Genomic DNA, 21,525 nt, shown 5'->3' with positions numbered 1-21,525 from the left:
AGTCTAATTCCCACCCCATTAGCAAACATGTTTTGTCATGTTTGTGTGATATTGTTCTGTTGCAGATACAACCTTTCATTTCCTGTAAATGTTATTTAACCCTGTGGTCACTTCACTAACTATATTGTCCCATGTTATTTTTTTAACCTTAAAATATGAAAATCTTTGTGGGGTCCTTTAGTGGGAAGAAGTAAAGTGGTTTAGATAATCATATGAAGATAATTGAAAGGAAAAACGATTTTAAAAAAAAACATCTTAGAGTGGGTATAGTGTCTCTTTTTGTAGCTCTCTGAAACAATTCCTCATGAAACAAAATTCAATTTCCTTTTTCCAGGAATTCCAGAAATGAGTGGGTCATTTTCAAGTAAGTACAATGCAACATTTAGAATATGCATTAATGAAAAAGTAGCAGTTTTTCAGTTATTTTTTACTTTTAACTGTCATCCCTATAACATACTCTGTATTGCATCTCAAAGATACGTATCTCAATAGTTACATTTTGAGTTAGGTTATGATAGAATAATAATAATAAAAAAAAGTGGTGGATCAGAGAAGAGGGATATGGTAATATTATATAGGAGAAATAGTTTTTGGGTCTCAAAGGATTTTTTTCACACTGGGATTGATGTTTAGTATGGGCCTTTTATTCTACTTGCATCAAAAGCAGCAACAGCGATGTTGATTCGATTTTTATCCTTGTTTATTGCCATTCTCACAAACACTGCTCACTTTTACTTTTACTACTGTATGTAGTATAATGTATCAGCAGGTGTCACATTTAGGTCTTAGATTTAAACAAAAAAGAGTCATGTTGATGTCACTGACAATAGAACCATTCACACTTCACTGTGATATGGTACATTGTGCTTAATGTCCTTGCCAGTAAATTACTTTCCATATTGCTTTTATATATGCTAAATTGTTGTATTTTATTGCAGTTTCTGTACTTTCTGTTTCGTTTTGGTCAGTACTCAGCATTGCTATGATCATCATGGGTAAGACATTTACACCATTAAATTCCAATGTACATAGCTGTGTGCCCGTGTTTTTTTTGGCTTGCAAAAAGAGCGGGAGTACGAGCCACAGCAGATCCAACTCGTCCTCTTATCAGGAGCTTTCTGTTGAGGGCTTGTTTGGCTCTGCTCATGCACAGCTTATTGAGTCTTGACTTGTGTTTCAAACTGGCCAGCTTCCCCACCTCTACCAATGTACTTTCATATCTAGGCCACAGACTCCAAATGGATATGTTAGCACCTACTTTACCTCTCAGGCAAAAAAACAAGGGGAGTCCAGATCTTCTTTACTCCCCTTGAAAGAGGGGAACCACTGAAGCCTTCAAGGGGTAGTGGGAGTCAAAGATCTCCGGCTCCATTGTGACATTTCCAGTGTGTATAGTCTTAAACTCAAACAAGAGGTGGGACACATTCACCACAAAGTGCTCCCTCACCTCAAGTGCTCCCTCACCCAAATACCACAATCATAAGTTCCCAGGTTGCCTTAACCTGGGGCTCGGAAAAAAATTGACAGCCTTTGCGCTTTGTGATGGGCAGCCAATGAGAAATTTAATAGGCAAAGCTTAATTTATGTTTCATAATCCTTATGAAGGAATTCATTATTAGTACTGAAATATGCTGTATACATACAAACATATAGATTGGAAATGTATAACAAAAAAAAACAAAAAGCACCTATTCTATTTCAATGGTTATTTTCATAATACCTTGTTGTGTTTTGTGCATTGTTCTCTGTTTCTTGTTGTACTTGATAACTACTGTGTAATTTCTTTTTGGTTAACAGGTGCTTTGTTTCTTGATAACTGCAAAGTTGAGCCGAAGGTCGCAGTTTACCTGATCGTCTCTGGTGCATTTAACATATTGGCGTTTACGATCCTACCTCTAAAACGTTTTGCTGAAATTCCGATCTATGTTATAGAGGGGGTGATTGGATTCTTTCAATTTTGCTGGTTTATTGCAGGTAACTTTGGAGATTTCAATTTGTTCCCCACCCCAGCATGTATACTTACTTATTTCTATTTTATACCTCAAAAGAAACTTTCAAGATCACTGCCTATGGACACATGTTAACACAAGACATCACTTTTACAAATATTACATCTAGTTTTACAAGGTGTCTACTTACTATCACTTGACCCCATTGAAAAACCCTTAACATCAATGCTTCTTCATGGGCATCTGAAGGGGGGCAATAGTATGTCAAAATGAGATACTGAACATATATATAAAATAAGAAGAGACTGAGAATTTGTCTTTATTTCTCTCTGTCCTCCGCAAAATGGGTTGATGAACAGTATATGACATGGCGTGCTGATCTGGTCCCCTCAACTTCAACAAGCAACATGTTCCACAGTGTCACATTTGCCCCAAACAGGCTTTGAGTGCCACATTTACCACAAGCAGCTAATCAGTGCCTTTCTAAACCCCAAACATGCTGCCTGTACCATGTTTGCCCCCAGCTTCAATGTGCATCCATTATCCCCAAACAGCTTATCTGTGCATTCATTGCTCCTTGCTGCATACACTCACAAATGTACTCAAACGAACACACACATACACACACTCCCTCTCACACCTATCATATATATACATCTATATGTATATAGATATATATACACACATTTATGCTCACAAACACAACACATACAAATCTTACAATGCTAAAACAAGCACTTAAACACTAATGCTAACACACACTCTCACTCATACTACTGTATGTACTTTTACATACAAATCTATGAACATAAACACATCTATGCTAACACACAAACACTTACACATTCATGGAAAAGAAAAATGTTTGTGCGCTAAGTGTGAAGCCCACTTACACATTTATGCTTGTATACAAATGCTTTCACATACAGATTCATGTTAACACACTCTTATACATAGACATTTATGCTCACATACACTTATACATTGACATTTATGCTCACAAATACATCCATGCTCACATACACATATCCATCCATGCTCACATACACTTATATATAGACACCCATGCTCACAAGCATACAAGCATACATACAAGCCACTGCTGCAAAGCATTACATTGACGTTTTTAATTGAATAATGATTTCTAATTGTAAGTGTCTTCTTTACAGGCAGTGTATGGGTTTTCACCACCTACAGGGAAAATACCGGCGTGTGTAATGATGCCCTTTTAAAATTTGCCTTTTGGATTTTGATCTTCCAATATATCGCTGTTGTCATTGTAGCAGTTGTATGTCTATGTATGTGCTGTTGTGGTTGTATGGTAAGTATAATAAAGATATCATTACTTTGGTTCAACTTGATTGACCTATGTCTTTTTTTTTTATGTAGCACTATTGAACTCTACAATAATCATATCCATATGCATTACATAATCTAATATGTAATATATCATATATAATGAATACTAACTATATCATAGCAGGGGTTGATGGAAGCGGAAATCCGTAGGTTCGCCGTCAGGGGTTAAGGGGCCATGTGAACGACTCTATTGGTCGCCTGCAGGGTCCTCCTCTGGCATCAACCAATTGGTTAATGCCAGAGGAGGACTCTGTAGGTGACCAATAGGCTCCTTCGCACAGCCTTTTTAACTCCTGACGGCGAACCTACAGATTTCTGCTCCCGATAACCCCTGCGATGCTGCGTAGATATCGGGAACGGAAATCGCCGTCAGGGGTTAACTTGGCCAGCAGAGACCACTGGTCTCCCTGCTCCAACAGTTAAAAAGTCCATACAAACGACCAATAAAGTCGCTTGTACGGACCTTTAACTGCTGGAACAGGTAGACCAGCAGTCTCTACCGGCCAAGTTGCTGGACCAGGATTTTAATAGTTTGTATGAGCGACTCCATTGGTGTATAGGTGTACTTCATTTGTTGATGGCAGAGGAGGCCCCTGCAGGCGACCAATAGAGTTGCTCATACGGACATTTAAACTCCTGGCCCCAATGCTGCTGTGTAGTCCGTACCGCGTTAACTCCGTATTAACCCCTTCTACAAAAACAAAGAAAAAAACGAACATGAAAAATGCACACGAATATTCGCCCGAACCAAACTCAGGAACGGGTGAATATTTGCAGAATACGAAGATTTTTTTCCCCCATGAAGACGAACACGAAGAGTAAGTCTAATAGACTTATGCGCCGGCCGACTCTTCGTGTTCGTCTTTCACAAGCCTCATTGTATCAAAAGCAGTAACGTTACATAAATCCCTTTTTATTTTTTCATTTAAGACATAGATGACATGGACACTACGCATCTAAATATTAAATCCTTACATAGAGCGATCTGACAGATTAATACAGATTAACAGTGCTGTTCCACTTTGTTCCAGTACGTTAAGCAAATAACATAATCATAACCAGCTTTAAGTACAACTATATCAACATTTAAGATGCTTTTCAGTTTCTATGGCAACAGGCTATCGGTGCATTCTTTTTGTCACATGGCAAGTGTTCCTGGAACTTATTATGAGTGAGGCAAAATTATAGGTAATTAAATAATTATTTCTAGGAAAGTTTGGGGAATTAATCTTTACTAGGATCGATGCTTCTAAAACAACATTTACTGACAAAAGTGTTAAATTCAGTGGAGCAGATGGAACAGCATCTTAAAAGGAACAAAACATGGAAATGCATAAGAAAGCAAATGTACTAAAATCAAATTTTTTGGGCAACTACAGACACAGTTTAGGTGTCAAAGTTAAATAGAAAATCCTTTTTGGGGGGAATCACCCACATCTGTCCCTCGAAAAAGTTATTATTATTAGTAGCTCTGTATATTGGGCTAACAATGCATATATAAAGAGGCTTATTCACCACTTAGTAGTAGAGGAAATTCCATGTCCCATAGCTATGTTTTTAAGCATATCGAAACCTCTAATCCTTTCAGATTGAATTAAAGGGAATTAATGGTGCACCGCAAATAGTGAAGTCGTGAGATCAGTTTGTGTCTTAATTGGCTGAATTTGCAGTTACCCTGTTTGAAAACTGACATACATGCTCTGGTGAACTTACTATAATAAAAAGTGCCAAATTATCGGCTTTAAGGTTGTCCTCCTGTACATCATTATATTTCGTCATGCTTTTAAGAAACTGAGATGAAGTGTATGTCATGGTTATGATCATGCCTGGGAACTCTCCGGGTTTGACCCGCCCCAATCCCCGACCCATTTTTTCCATTAAATGGGGGAACTCCCCCGTCATCAGCGGGACCGCCCACCGATGTCAGCGGGACCGCCCACCAATGATAGCGGGACCACTCACGGACATCAAAGGGACCGCCCACCAACATCAGCGGGACCGCCCACCAACGTCAGTGTGACTGTCCGCTGACGTCAGTGTGCAGTCCTGGCCGCGTCCCGCAAGGAAAGGCTCTGGGTAGCCGGAGCCCAGAAGTTCCCAGGTATGATTATGATGATGAAACGTTTTGTCTCCTTGCAGCTTGTGGTTAAGTGAATAATTCCCATATATACAAAAGATACTAAAAACTGCATCTCTCGTAGACATTAAGGCATTAATGCTGATTTGTGCTTCACTTTAGGCACTGTGCTCATTCGGAGATTCTCCTACAACAGACCAAAATACAGAAGAGCAAGTAACCTCTACTCCAAACACAGCGTAAATTATGAGCACATTTATATTACAACAATGGAAGTGAGGCAATTGTTGTTTCTAATGAATTTCATGGGTTTCGATGTTTCCTTTAAAATAAATATGCATCTTTTAGCCCATCTTCACAGATAATTTTGTTCATTATTTATAAGAGTCAGAGACTGATGTAGTATCATACTGATCATATTGAGCCGCAAGGCAATGTCCTTGTGGTCCCATCGAATACTAATACAAACTTTCACTGCCTTAACTATTCATCATATCTAAGGTAGCAGGGCCAGGCTGTCCAGAGAGTTGCCTTAAGTGCTTGAATCATGAGGGCGCTAATGTGCATGCTGAGGCAGACACCTGCTGTCACCTAGGTTCATCCCAATCATTTGCAGAGAAGGGCTTAGTGGGGACATGTGGGGACATCAGTTGACCCCTCAGTAGTAGTGTAAGCAGCTCACACAGCTCCTTTGAAGGGAATCTCCAGAAGAGGTAGAGGTATGTGTTTGGTGTATGGTTGGTGATTTTTGGTTTACAACATACATCCTAAATTAGCTGTTTTGCTTTACACACACATTACACACACACATACATATATATAAATAGGTTTAGCCGTATTAGTCCAGTAGACACAATGCACGATGCGATGTCGTTGCTGATGGTAGGGTTCTCTGGGAGAATCCATGGAGGAACATACTTTGCTCTAAGATCTGGAGAGGCTACCCTCTGGTAGCTGGCTTACTCTATGAGGAGGGAGACGGCAATGGCCAGGGATTCCTGGTCTACCTGGTTCCGTTTACAGTTTGTTCAACTATAATTTGCCTCTTGGCTGCGTGCTTTTGGGCCAATGGAATTATTAAAAATACAGGGGCCTGACACTTCAGTATGTTTTCCTATTTTTTGTAAATATATTGTGTCCATTGTATTGCTGTTTTTTGTGCAGCAGGAACAGAGACATATCAAAAGATCAACACCGTCCATGATGACATAACTGGAAGAAATGTCTAAGTGCGAGTTGCACATACAATTAGACAGAGATTAGACAGAGACACATACAGAATACAAAAGCAGACTAAGCTCACACTTTTTCAATAATAAAGATCTCTGTTAAACAAATTCTTGAGAAAAAAAAACAAAACAAATTGATGAGAGCGCAACAGAGTTTTATTCACTCATATCTGTTTAAATCAACATGTAGATTACATATACAATTGCAGGATTTGAGATATATAGCACTTTTCAGGGTATTCTGAAATTGAAAAAAATACATTTTTATTTTGAAAGTTGGAGAGAAAGTAAAAACAAATCAGAAATACAGTGTGTATAATTAAATCAGATAACTAATACTGGATTATTAAACTTATTATCTATTGAAACTATGGAAAATGTGGCTTTTAAGAAACAGGAGTGCCAAGTTGTGCATTATGAGGGACACTTGACGATCTGTAGACAAAGAAAATATTAGCGATTAGGACATTGGAGCAATGGACTCATGAACAAGGTTGTGATAAAAACTGGACTGGGATTTAGAATACACCCATACATAAACATTAAACATATACTTTTATAAATGTTTTCTTTTTCTGAACTAGTGTTTGCTATTTTAGATCAATAAATTCACAAAATGGCCAAAACTAATGGTAACAAAATTATTTTGAGATATTTTCTGAAATAAGCTGCATATAACTGAGTTGGGGGTATAACATGATATGGGGTGGTTTAAGGAGTGGGTGCCTGCCAGACAGAAGGCATGACCACTGCCCACCTTAAGCAAATAGCCACCTAGTGATGGTAGTCACATGGAAGCTACAATGGAGGTCCACGCAGCAACAAGAGTTCAAAGGTTCTCTCAAAAAGGACATTGATCCTCTCTGCCCGCAAGGGTGGGACAACGAGGCAGCTATCTGGGACTGCAGTACAGTGGCTAAAGTTTAAGACTGAGAAAACTGACTTTTTGGAGGTATGTAGATGGAACACATACTTACACTTACCTAAAAGAACTTTAGTAAAAAAAAAATGCAAAAGGAAAGATATCAACAATGCAGTCAAGATCCCAAAGCTGTCCAGGTGACTCGGTGGCATTTCCATGAAGCCTGTTCAAGAGGCAACATTAAAATGAGTCACATAAAAGAAGTAATGTCAAATTCCCTCAAATGAATTTATATGTTTGTGTAAACAAGTGATATAAACATGTAAAACATTTATATATTTTGGTTTTGACCAGCAAGCAAAGTTAAAGCTAATATATAACCTGTAACATATTGAAGTATAAAAATAAGATATATACCGTACATATGTCGGATAAAACGCATACACTGCTTGACATGTATGCATAGTTTACGTATATGCTTTGTTGGAGGTCTGCACCATCTGCTCCGCACAGGATTGAAGAGTGGGTGCCACTGGGTTTGACAGTTAAGTTTGACCAGTGTTGAGGGTTGGGGGCTACCTGCAAATGGGTATGGTAGAGGCAGCCAGAACTAGAGGAGCTGGTGGAGCCACATAAATTTGAAAAAGAAATTTCTCAGAGGCACTCAACAGCACCCCAAAGGCCTGACAATCAGCTGTGATACCCAGCCCCTGGGGCAAGTCTGAAGACTTCTTATGCGTAGATACATTTATGTAAATAAATACAAGATACGGCCAGGAATGTATTAGATGATAAAACCATCACATATTATATATATAGATAAGGTAATAATTGAAATGAATCACCAAATGTGTTAGAATTTATGGAAATTCATATAAATAATCTGTCCCCTGTTAGCTTTCTCATTTTACATTTTGCTGTCTTTTTCAAATACCGGTATATCATTTCTCTTAACATCTTCCAATTATTCATTACCCTTTACAAGCCCATAGACTGTAATCCCTGGCTTCCATAGCACAATATGCCCTTATTCCCTACGCACATTCTGTCCAAAGGACTTGTTCCTAATTCACTAGTGATTCCTTCTTTTTGTTACTTGTTTTTTACTTGCCCTACACCATATCCGCTTCTGAATCCCCCCACGCAAAGGTGGCAAGAGCCACCATTGACTGCTCCCATTGAATGTTTATGGATATCTTTAAAAAAAAGGCTGATGAAATCGGCCCACATTCTAGAAATCAGGGAATCCTCTCATTTTATACATACAGATACAACATAGCACCATAAACGCTATACACATACCTTTCATAAGATGAATTCCTTTGACGTGACTTTATAGTCAAATACAAAAGAAGAATCACCCAACTCCCCCAGAAAGCACACTGAAATATTAACAGTCTAAAAGCAAACTTGTACAGATATTCATCACAATATCCTTGGTATATGTTTGCTATTGAAAAAACCCAGACACATCCTGGAAGAAAGAAAAAAAAAATTCAGAAAAATTATTTCAAAAAGTAGGATATATTTCGTAGCAATAAATGTTTTCAGTCTATATAGTCAACATACTCAGATTTATATACTGACAGTGGTTTGCTTGATATACAAAAACTCAAAATCTGCATGAGCAAAGTTTAAGACAACATAAAAATTCAAGATTTAATGTAAAATCCTTTTTTTTTATGAAATACAATAAAGCTTTTTAGAAACAAATGAATGCAGACTGAAATAATGGTAGAGGGATTATTCATAGTTGTACCATTGACATTTTAAGTGCGACAAAATAACATAAATGTTATAGATTATAGATTTTGTTGACTGTACGCACCTGCAATGAGCCAGCAAAAATAAAACAATACCAATACACTCTGTAGAATAAAACTGGGGGTTTCGAACCAGCTTCGTTTTAGAGGTTGTAGAATTATAATCATGAAATGTACAACTCCTGCCACAATCAAAAAAATCGGAACATTGGGCTGGATGGGACAAAAATTTATAAAAAGCGCTCCTGAAATATACAGAAAATATACATTTTAGCAAGTCAGAAATATACAGAAAATATACATTTCAGCATGTCAGAAATATACAGAAAATATACATTTTAGCAAGTCAGAAATATACAGAAAATATACATTTCAGCATGTCAGAAATATACAGAAAATATACATTTTAGCAAGTCAGAAATATACAGAAAATATACATTTCAGCATGTCAGAAATATACAGAAAATATACATTTTAGCAAGTCAGAAATATACAGAAAATATACATTTCAGCATGTCAGAAATATACAGAAAAGATACATTTTAGCAAGTCAGAATATATCCACATTTATTTTAATATATATTTAAGGCAAATACGGCTGTAGTAGATTTTTTTCATTATTTTTAGTTTTTACATGGTATTATTAGGAAAGGCACCTACCCCTTGAAGACATTTACCCCTATGAGTTTATTATCATGGGACTAAAGCTTAAATAGCTGAATCGGTAGCATTAGCATGGCGGCTTTAACATTCAAGTAAACTTTAATACTTAATATCTTTCCGGGGGGGGTCTCAACAAGAGAAGACCAACGCCAGACTCTTATAAAGCGCCTGCTGTTCCACTGATTACATGTGAGTGCAATTAATGCATATTACGAAACAGAGTTTTTTTAATATAATACACTATATAGCCTTCCCTTTGTGTTTTTTATGAGATCTCATGAACTTTTCAAAAGTCTCTTTTACAAAGTGAAAATACACACAAGACCCTTTGAAGTGCCTGCTAATCTTTTGTAATTATTGTTTATTTGACAAAGCAATACAATATATATATTTTGTTTCTATTTGTTGTTTGTCTTTTCTTTTTCTATTTTTTATTTGGAGGATTTTTTCCAGAGTGTGAAGTTTGATACAAGCCACAAGTCCATCCACACGTATGTATTTATTGTCTATTACATACTTTGTGTCACTTCTTTATCACCTTGAGCGCATGAACCACTTTCTTTTGCTTCTTGATTATATCACTGTATATGAAAGTGGCATAATTTGATTTAGTATCCAGCTTCTATGAAGTGCTTCCATGAAAAGGGAGCTAGAGAATTCTTACAGAAACACCATACAGAATGCTGCAAAAATTGTATGTGACTAAAACGTTTCATTTTATGTTTTATTTAATCATTACAATATGAGTTATTTTAAGGCGAATGCCTATTTTACTCCATGTAGTCTATCGACTGCTTTGAATATGAGTCTCTACACCAAAATATTTCCGTTCAATAAGTAGTGAAAAAAATCTATAGTATTTGTGGGCTATTGCTAGGTTCAAAGCAAGTACTATAGTGATTGTACAAATCGATTGTATGGATACTTGTAGAAAATTCAAACGAAATAACACGTAGAATTCAATACGTAGAACATCATTTATTAATACTCACCAAAAACTGTCATCACAATGCTCAGCAGAATCCAGGCAATGTAATAAAAGACCCTACCAGCTGATATTAACAGGATAGAAGAATATATGTGTTAGTTCTAAGAACAAATCCCCAATAATCAACAAAATAATCAACCACTACTGTTAGCTACAAATCCATCATTGGACTAGATCGTTCAGAACTTGGGTATTTAAATAGGTCAAACTATTCTACCTTAGGTAGCATTACCCAATATTTGTGCTAGCCAGCTTGAATGCTAAACACAAACAAAATGCTTTGGGAATTCAAAACTGTGTTACATTTATAAAACATATTTGTAACTGTCGCCCCCGATGTCGGCGAGACCACCCAATTATGTCAACAGGCACTCTTGGCTGCTTCCCGCAAGGGTAGGCCCTAGGTAGCTGGAGCCCACAAGTTCCCAGATACCTCATATATAATCTCATGCCTTTGTGTTGTGTGTTAATTATGTTAATCCTTTTCTGTTTCCTGCCTCTCTTTCTCCTAATAAATAACATAAACTATGCCCAGTCCCAATACAGTGTGCTCTCTTGTGTCCTGACTGGTGTGTCATGTCGTGACAGTTCTGGTTTCTCAGAGGAGATTGTTTACTCGAGAACAGGGGCAGCCACCCACCTTGTACCCCGCTTTTGCAAAGAGGATGTTCCGTTAGACCCCTGGTTCCCGCTACAATATTCATATCATATTTATCAATCGTACATCTTTGCAACTCCGGCTAATCATTAACATAGTTTGGTTTAAGGAAGTGTGACATATTTCTTTCATTTCTACTTACTGAGAGTTCTAGAGCACTCCATGTTTCAGTTCCTGAAAAAAAAACGTTATTTTATTATGTATTTCAGGACAAATAACTGCTTAAATATAGCTAACACGTTACATTACAACAAATATTATACAAAGCACTGTTTCTCATGGTTAATTCTCAGGATATATATCAATTTAATTGTGTCCATTGTTCCTTGAACTTGCACTTTATTATTATTATCATTATCTTGTATTTATATAGCGCCAACAGTTTACGCAGCTCTTAATACAATACATAAATTCAAGGGGTATGACAAGAAAAGAATTGACAGACTAAGACAAATCGATACATTAGGTGGAGAGAGCCCGGCTCGCAAGCTTACAATCTAGAGGGAAATGGGGTGACAAACATAAGGCACAGAGAAAGGGTGAGAGGTAGTGTGGTGGTTGTACCGATGACAAGGACGTTCTAGCAGCTAAGATCGTGCGGCTTCTCAGAAGAAGTGGGTTTTTAGATGTTTCTTGAATGTCGGGAGGGAGGGTGAATGCTGAAGGTTCCTCGGGAGTAGATTCCAGAGATATGGGGCAGCTCGAGTGAAATCTTGTAGACGGGAAAAGGAAGAGGTGATAAGTGAGGAGGAGAGCCTTAGCCCATGGGAAGAACGTAGGGATCGAGTAGGAGAGTATTTGCTAATGAGGTCAGAAATGTACAGAGGAGCAGTATTACAGATGGCCTTATATGTCAGTACCAGGATTTTAAATTTAAAATTTAAATTTTTTTAAAGGTAATTGGGAGCCAGTGGAGGGTTTCACAGAGTGGGGAAGCAGAAGAGGAGCGACGTGCAAGGAAGATAAGCCTAGCAGCGGCATTTAAGATGGACTGTAGAGGAGAGAGTCGAGACCGAAATGTTTGAATGAACCAAAGTTTTTGTGGATTCTTGGATATGATTTTTGGATATGATGTCATATCCCGATGCTCAGCACTGAAGCTGCACACACCTCGATGGACCCTCAAAACAGGGGTTTGTAGGAACAGACCTTGTGTTCCCACCAAATGAATTAAGAAAGGTGAGAGATGGGGAGAAATAAGAAAGTAAGAAAGGGAAGCAATAGTAAGAAAATTGAGAAATAAAGATATAGAGGAGAGAACCTTGCACCCATCCTGTTTAATTTAAATATATTGTGACACAATACCCCTTCACTTGGTACTCTGTCCGGGAATCTTTACTTACACACAGTCTTCCAGGCTGCAGAGACGGCTCAGACACGAGGAGGGTAAAATAAAAAGGCTGGGCCTGTTTTTATTTTATCATCACAGGCATTACAGAAAATAAAAAAATCAAAACAAAAAGCCTTGCTCTCGTGAGCACTAACTAATACACGGATCTCCAACCTAACTACAGTTGGACGGCTTATCCGTTCCCAACAAACAAAATAACAAGTTGTATGCAATAATTGCGGCAGTCAGTATTCTTGGCAGTTCTCTCCCTCTCGCTCTCAGGGAGCCAAATGATCTCTCCTGCTCTGAGACCAGGAGGCTACTTAACTGCCTCTCCCGTTAATTAGTTGAAACAGGTGAGTACTAGGAGAGTATCCGTGAATCTCCGGACTGGATTCTCACCTGCTGGACTTTGGCTGCTCATAAACTGTGGAGTGGAGCACTGGGCCGCCCTACTCTCCAAATGCTCCACCCCAGGGACCCAAAACACACAAATAACAACAACAGACGTTAATAATTCCATTATTAACAATACATCTCCCTGGGGCTAGTAAAACTATTGTGGGTAACCACCCTGCAAAATATAAGGGGATATATACACTCCCTCCATTATCATCCCCTGTTTTCTGTCACAATGTTTATATACATTTAGATGAAACAGGATGGAACCAATGTGCTACTGCTGCCACTGCCATTTTCTTCCTTAAGATACGGAAAAAAACCAGAATTAAACATAAAGCAAATTATTCCTCAAAATGCTGCATTTAGCCCCCCAACAGAATCATATATAAATAAACCAATGAACTGTATCTACCAAGCTGTGTGATGTATGTAAGTGTGTGTGTGTGTGTACATTTATGTATGTGTGTGTAAGTAATGTCATGGAGGTCATAGAATCCAATACGGCACTAAATATAAGTAACAAGCGTTTGTATTTTAACTTTTTTCTTTGGTTGAATTGGATATTCAGGAAGAGGCTGAATCCTGATCAGAAAGTATATTCCTAGGCAAGGTAAACTTCCTTGATACAGGTAACAAAGGTCCCTCTCGTTGCAGGTTCTAATAAACACGGAAACAAACCTTAATGTGAGAACACAGATAGGGTGTTGTTCAAATATTATAAAGGCAAGAAAGCCAGGCAAAGAGTAGTTCTAATAGTTAACCCTTCGTATGTTACAGTGTTTGTGTGTATGGATGTACGTGAGTGTGATTATATGCTTATATGTGTGTTGGTTTTTTTTCTGGTGAAAACAGGTCTGGAACTTAGTTTTCATGCAGAAACTGTGGGAAAACGTTCACTATCATTGGTCTACTCTATAAGCTTGTCCAAACTTTTTGGGTATAAAATGAATTCCAGTAAAAGTAAACCCTAAACATGGGTCCTGAGGAAGGCACAGTTAAACCCTTAGCTTAACATATTTATTTTTTTGAGAAGCATACATATCTGTGATTTCTTTGTGCATGGGCAACAGGGCACTGAACGCTTGTGCTAAAGAGGCATTTCACCAATAGCGTAGAACTTGTAATTAGCATGAATAAAAGCACATAACCTTCACCAGATGCTGAAAAAGCATCCTCTTATTCCTTATCAAATAAGGAACCTACAACTTGGCAGTTTATCCAGGATTAACCAAAACGATGACTATGCTATGCCATCAGGAATTCATTTTTCGAAAAAGACCAAACATGGAAAAGCTAAGCAGCAAAGAATACCACTACCCCTTATTCATTCTAAATCGATTTATCGTCCTTTATAATCTACCTTTCTCTATATCTATCTCCTGGTTATCCACATACCTTTTTCCAAGAGGTCTAGGATCCAATATAAACTACACAGAATGCATTTTTTTCAGCAAATTTGAAATATAAAGGGGCAAGGGCTAAACTTCCTCATGTATCTTCCCCTTTTCTTAGAATCCTTAAAAAATGGGTTATTTGCGTAATACCAAGAATGTAAATTCGTGCTGTCCCAGACTAAAACGCTGATGCGCTCAAATTCAGTGAGTTATAAGACAGATATTGCAAAAACTTCTTATAAGAGAATTCAGCGTAATTGATCACATGCTTTTCAGTTCTAATAAATGGTATCGAGGATAATTGTCGGCCATATTCACTAAGCGGAACGTTGCTATTTATTATTTAAATCTAGATTTAGCTAGTGTTTTACAGGAAAGTGCTCTGGTGCTCTGCTGTAATTGTGGGAAAATGTGGAGTTCTTTGTCCATACATAATTATTAGTAATTTATATATATATATAATATATTAATATTAAGAACTAATGGCAAGTACATAAATGATTTCTAATCATATGGGAACAAAACAAATGTTCAATATCAGGTGAGGTCTTTTAATGCCAACTCTTGTTTGTAGGTAGCAGGGCCGGACTGGGACTGAAAAGCAGCCCTGGAAACATTTGGAGAGCAGCCCCATATAGTTTATCTCGCGGTCGAGCTCTTATACCCACAAGCACCCGTTATACATACCCGAGTCACAGTATTTGCCATACAAATAACTATAAAACATTCTGTTTATCACATTATTTGTATTATAATGCCAGAAAGCAAAAGTGTTAAAAGGCCCTAATAAATGAAATACATTAGACATAATGGAATCAAAACATTTGCTGCTGCAAACATTTTTACATGAAAAAGTCCTATTTTATTCAGTGGAACAAAACAGCGATCACATTATTCTTCACGATATTCTTGTAAGAAACTTTTATTTCTTTATTACCGTATTTGCTCGATTATAAGACGACCCCCCAAAAGCTGAATATTAACTTAGGAAAAAAAGAAAAAGCCTGAATATAAGACGACCCCAAAGGAAAAAAGTTTTACCAGTAAATGTTAATTCATGTAAACTATTTTTTTTAATAAAAGCTATGATTGAGAAAAAGATTTCTTTTGTTTTTATTTCTTGTATTTTCCAAACTGTCCCCCAGTTACGCACATCTGCCCCCAGGCTTGCCACTCCAATATGGCACTGTGGCCCATGATATGCCTCTTAACCCTCTATATGCCACTGTGCCCCATGGTATGCCTTTTGACCCCCTATGTGCCACTCTGCCTCCAGAAATGCCTTATACCCCTATATCCCATTCTGGCATTTAGGGGGTTAAAATGCATATTATGGGGCAGAGTGGCACATAGGGAGGTATAAGGCATTTCAGGAGGCAGAGTGGCATTAAGGGAGTTAAAAGGCATTGTATAGAGCACTCTGCCTCCAGAAATGCCTTATACCCCTATATGCCACTCTGCCATTTAGGGGGTTAAAAGGCATATTATGGGGCAGAGTGGCATATAGGGAGGTATAAGGCATTTCAGGAGGCAGAGTGCTCTATTAAATGCCCCCTTAACGCCACTCCAGAAATGCCCTATGCCCCCATTTAACACACACACACCCTATAACCCCATTTAACTAACACTCTCTCTCTCTCTCTCTCCTCTCTCTCTCTCTCTCTCTCACCCCGTCTCTCTCTCCCCCCCCTCTCTCTCTCACCCCCCTTCCCCCGCTCTCCCCCCTCTCTTACCGGTGCTTCCAGCCGGGGCAGCGGGTTGACGTCGCCTTCTGCTGCAGCCGGAAGGAGGTGTGGCTAGCAGCGGGGGTTTGTATGCGTCCGTCGCGTATACTTTCCCCGACTCTGACAGTCGGGGAAGGTCTATGCGACGGACGCAGACAACCCCCGCTGCTAGCCACACCTCCTTCCGGCTGCAGCGGACGTTGTCTACGCGCATCGCGTAGACGTCAACCCGCTGCCCCGGCAACAAAGCAGGAAGCACCCTTAAGTGTGTGTATGGGGGGGGGGGGGTGAGACAGGAGGATCCAGGTCCCCTGCAGCGGTGCGGGGGATCTGGATTTTAGTCTCCTAATCAGACCTCTATTTGAGGTCTGATTAGAAGACGACCCCGATTAGAAGACGAGGGGTATTTTTCAGAGCATTTGCTCTGAAAAAAACCTCGTCTTATAATCGAGCAAATACGGTAATTCATGTAAACTATTTTTTCATATTTAAGAAAAGCTCTATATGCCACTCTGCCCCATGATATGCCTTTTTATATGCCACCCTGCCTCCAGAAATGCCTTATAACCCCCTATATGCCACTCTGCCTCCAGAAATACCTTATACCCCTATATGCCAAGGGCATATCATGGGACATAGTGGCATATAAGGGTTAAAAGGCATATCATGGGACAGAGTGGCATAAAGGGGTTAAAAGCCATATCATGGGACACTCTGCCTCCTTAAAAGCCTTATGCCCCCCATATAACACCCCCCCCCGACTTACCACTGCTTCTGACTCCCTGGTGTCCGGTGGGGGCAGCAGGTGGAGGCCGGCATTCATGAAGTTAAAGGGGGCGTCGTGCACGTACCACGCCACCCAATGGCCATGCCTCAGCTTTTCATCCCACCCCTTTTAAGACATGGGACGAAGTGCTGAGGCACAGCCATTGGGCGGCGCGGTGTGTGCACGCCGACCCTTTTAACTTCATAAGGACCCGGCTGGCTAAGAAGGCGGCCCGGCTCCCGCTTTCAATCTCGCTCGCTTAGCGGCTGTTTTGAGTGTTGGTCTGCCGGCCGTCTGCCCGGCCCACGGACCAACCAGCCCACCAGGAAATTTTCCCAGTATCCCGGTGGGCCAGTCTGGCGATTTTATACACTTCAACACTCGGCAGTGCAACTCTGTGAATGTATGTGGTCTATTGATTTGTGGCTGAGCTGTTGGTACTACTAGACACCCCCTAATAATGGTTACAGTGAACCAGGCATATCTAGAAGGGCAGAAATTTCACAAACTGATTTGTGGCTGAAACACCTCAACTCGATTATTAGAAGAGGAGTCCACATACTTTTGGTCATATCATGTAAATTGAAAAAGATCCTTTAAAGCCATGTCCATCTCATTTAGAGTTTGCTTAACATACATTACAAAAGGAAATGGGCAATCCATGTCTGCAGTGGTCAAAACCATAACCAATATAACCATTGTTTTTGGGCAAATGGCCAGGATTAGAATTTGCCTATTCCAATTTGGCTGAGAATTTGCCTATTAACTATGCAAATCAAGTAAAGAGTCCAGGGCCATGTGCTGCGAATTTCAAATATCTGTGCAAAAAGGGAAACAAGAAGATGTGGCGGTATTCATTTTCTGGATAGACATTACACAGACATAGAGGATTAATATTTAACTGATACGTATTTAAAGTGAGCCTGGCATCTTGAGAAACGTATCTGTTTCCCCTTTTATCTTTTTCAGTGTGCAACTTCTGAGCTGGGGTTTGGTCTTTGTGCTGTAAAAAGAGAAAACATATAATCAGTACCTTTTTAGGGTCCTTTTTATTGTGGTTTAACAGTCTGTAGTAGGGTAAACAAATAGCTTTCAAGTTGCTGTTTGTATTGCTATACTGTCATAGAACAATAGCTATAACAAAACGCTGACCTAGATGCTCTTGTTTACATGGATCGTGTTTAGGCATGGGCAAGCGTGCTCCCACCTCAGACCCTAAACTTAGGAGGGCTCCTAACGTAACCCTTTAAGGGCCATCAGCACATGTTATGTACGGTCAGCAAAAAAGGTCCAGAGTGCTACAAACGTATCTCATACTTAGGCTTGAAGCGAGTGAGCAAAAACTTTTCTGTAGCCTAGTGAAGGATGTTAAACACAGAGGCTTCAAAATCGGGTGCACCAGAGGTAGACAAGCATTTTCTACCTATATTTTGTTTCTTTAGCATGATTTAGAACTGAATCCCTACAATATGTCTATCCTGCGATATGTTGTATGCTGTCACCTGTGTGCAATCTATATGTATTCACAACTACATCACATTTGGGTACAGTTACATAGATGAGAGTGAAAGTTTTTAAATAAATTGACCTGTTTTCATAATTTGATTTGATGTTTATGGAGATATGCGGTACAGTTATCTACAACTTTTGTACTTAATAAACCAAAATACTCAGTTGATCAACCTTTTCCTAAACTTTTCGTTCTAACAATTAGCTGCATAGCCAAATACAATCCTGTCTTCAATCGTGGAAAAGAAATATGTTTAATTTTGTCATTATTATACTTAGACTGACTTTATAACCAGTAAGATCATTCACAAGAAATATAACATTTACATCTAGAGAACCCTAGTGCAAAAATACTTAATTGAATTAAATACTTAATAATTTAAATACTAATGTATTGTAAACTCCATCCGATTCCACCCTAATGCACCAAAATGATTTCCACTTTCCAAGCGGTGCTGTCACAAAGATGAGTGAGCCTGAAAAGCACGATCATGTCCCCTTGAAAAATCCCTTCTTATCTCAATTCACCAGCACACGGCCATATTTTGCTGGGGAGGTTACATTGGGAGCACGTAAATGCGCATTTGTAATACCTGTGCAGGTATATTTGGAGCTAGGAAGCCCCAAAAGGAAACAATGGTGTTTCTCCGAAAACAATGCAATTTAAAAAGCCTGTTATATGTTAGATGTAGAGGCATAGTTGCATTTAAAAAAGATGTACAGTATGATTTGACTTACCTTCTGCAAAGGTGAAATATGCGACGGCAACGGCCAAACTTCCAAATAAAACAATGACAAAGCACTCAATTATCAAAGTGCCAAAGGCAAAGTAGTAGAGATCGAGGTTACAATTTATTGGCATTAAACTGTGTTGACTAAACACCCAGACACCACCTGTCAGTGAAAAATAGGAAATAAATATCATTTTTTAATATTAATAAAGCTGAATGTTAGTGAGTGAGGCTATGATCTACTGATGTGTGTGAATATGTTTTTTATTTTGTGGACCGGTTTTGTTCGGGGCGCTTCCAGTGTTCTATAATAAATGAAACTGTTACAACCCATATATATATATATATATATATATATATATATATATATATATATATATATATATATATATATATATATATATATATATACACACACAGCATATTTGTATATTTCTATGATATACTTTCATCTATATATAGCACTCTTTAATTCTGTGTTCTGTCATTTTTTTTATTGTTTCATAAAGTAAGAATTTCATAAAGAATCATTATATCATTATTTATAAACGTAGATTACTGCCACCTACAATACATTTCCAGTGGCATCTCCAAAACCTTAGCCATGCCACCCATTCCCGTCCCATTTCTGTTGCCATTTTCAGCAATACCTGGCACTCTGACACAAAAACTCCCATCATGTTCATCCAGATATCATCTGAGCTAGAAGCTGGAGTGCCAGGGACAGCCAGTCCCTGTGCCGTTAGTTACAACTCCCATCTAGCTCAGCTTTTGGAACATTTCCTTGGGATGTTACTGTTTCCTTAAACTCACTGACCTGTGATGAGCCAACATAAACCGAAAAGACATAAAATGCCTTCAACAACCATGGCTGCTTTTTTGTAAAAGAGCTTGAGAGGTATCAGGATGCATATGGCTACACGTGTGGCTCCAGCCACAATTAGATAAATTGGTATATAAGGCTCAGCAGGGCACTTATCCTTGTATATCACACCTGTAAAAAAGTTACAAAAAGTTAGGTTGTTTATCAAGTACGATAAACACATAGAAGTAAATCATGATCATTTCCAAAGAGTATATGGAACTTAGCAAGATATAGAGCAATGAAAACAACTGGGAATGCAAGTTGACTCTTCTAACCAGATACTGGCATTCTACACCAATGACCCTACATCAGTCCTGGGCTTATTCAATGTATGCGACAAAATGACAGAATAAGTGATTTTGAGTAATATTTGCAAGTGGAGTGGGCAAAAAAATATGAACCTATTATATATATATATATATACAGCATATTTATATATTATATATGATATACTTTCATCTATATAGCACTCTTTAATTCTGTGTTCTGTAATTTGTTATTGTTTCATAAAGTAAGAATTGTATTGTTCTGTATAAGTAAAGATGAATTAATTCATTAAATTCTCACTTTTCCTAAATATACTCGCTTACTCTTTAATTGAATGTGAAACCCATTCACATCAAGTGAAGAAGAATAATTTCTTAATACTTTATATGGAAAGAAGGTGAACCCATCAGAACGTCTCCTTCCATTTTGTTTTTTATAAACTCACGCTGGTAAATACATGCCAATTTCAATAATAAATATTGAAAAGCATAATGCAAGGTGTATTTCCATAAATGTACACTAATAAAAATATGATGTGTCTTACCTAAAACGGTCATAGCGATGCCAAGGCAAAACCATAGCACTATTAAAATGCCACATTTGACATCATCTGTAAAAAAAAAAAAATCATATATATATATATATATATATATATATATATATTTAAAAATAGGTATGGCATCAAATATTTAGGCTACAGAAATAGTATTTTGGTGTGTTTATATACAAGTTAATGTCTTTGTCTTTTTATTTTTTACTATCTTGCTGGTATTCACAGTTGTAATGTAGGATGCCTATATATCCTATCGATGTACAATGGGTACAATGATACTATGGATAATCAGGATGTTTGTATCAGCTTTTGCTTATGATTGAATGTATTCTACGTCATAGTAATTAAATAAAGATGTAAAAAAAAAATAGTATAAGGCACTACAGATTTTAGATGCCCAAAAAACTTAACACTCACCAAAATCATAAGGGTCCAT

At 38.2% G+C, this 21,525-nt stretch overlaps 2 protein-coding genes across 2 annotated transcripts; one reads left to right on the top strand and one right to left on the bottom strand.

Annotated features, from left to right (window-relative positions):
* The first annotated feature begins 332 nt into the window (after window positions 1-332).
* Window positions 333-5,737, top strand: LOC128466937 (transmembrane protein 272-like). The gene is made up of 5 exons (XM_053448404.1): window positions 333-364; window positions 939-995; window positions 1,798-1,974; window positions 3,119-3,270; window positions 5,548-5,737. The coding sequence occupies exons 1-5, from the start codon at window positions 346-348 to the stop codon at window positions 5,626-5,628; spliced, it is 486 nt and encodes a 161-aa protein (XP_053304379.1). The 5' UTR covers window positions 333-345; the 3' UTR covers window positions 5,629-5,737.
* Window positions 5,738-6,752: 1,015 nt separating this feature from the next.
* On the bottom strand, window positions 6,753-21,525 carry LOC128468002 (uncharacterized). Its single transcript, XM_053449780.1, has 9 exons — window positions 21,507-21,525; window positions 21,081-21,119; window positions 20,222-20,398; window positions 19,412-19,567; window positions 10,895-10,954; window positions 9,305-9,484; window positions 8,779-8,950; window positions 7,598-7,699; window positions 6,753-7,049 (listed from the first exon to the last, which is right to left on the bottom strand). The coding sequence occupies exons 1-8, from the start codon at window positions 21,523-21,525 to the stop codon at window positions 7,609-7,611; spliced, it is 894 nt and encodes a 297-aa protein (XP_053305755.1). The 3' UTR covers window positions 6,753-7,049; window positions 7,598-7,608.

The sequence above is a fragment of the Spea bombifrons genome, chromosome 10 (assembly GCF_027358695.1).
Source record: "Spea bombifrons isolate aSpeBom1 chromosome 10, aSpeBom1.2.pri, whole genome shotgun sequence".
NCBI classification, from domain to species: domain Eukaryota; kingdom Metazoa; phylum Chordata; class Amphibia; order Anura; family Pelobatidae; genus Spea; species Spea bombifrons.
This window is presented reverse-complemented; position numbering and strand designations above follow the sequence as displayed.

Excerpts from the sequence above, each read along its gene's own strand:
- LOC128466937 (XM_053448404.1), top strand. Across the intron at positions 1,975-3,118 it reads ATTTTGCTGGTTTATTGCAG|GCAGTGTATGGGTTTTCACC; the intron begins GTAACTTTGGAG and ends TCTTCTTTACAG. Across the intron at positions 3,271-5,547 it reads TGTGCTGTTGTGGTTGTATG|GCACTGTGCTCATTCGGAGA; the intron begins GTAAGTATAATA and ends GCTTCACTTTAG.
- LOC128468002 (XM_053449780.1), bottom strand. Across the intron at positions 10,955-19,411 it reads ATATTTCACCTTTGCAGAAG|CTGGTAGGGTCTTTTATTAC; the intron begins GTAAGTCAAATC and ends TGTTAATATCAG. Across the intron at positions 9,485-10,894 it reads CATTGTGATGACAGTTTTTG|GAGCGCTTTTTATAAATTTT; the intron begins GTGAGTATTAAT and ends TGTATATTTCAG.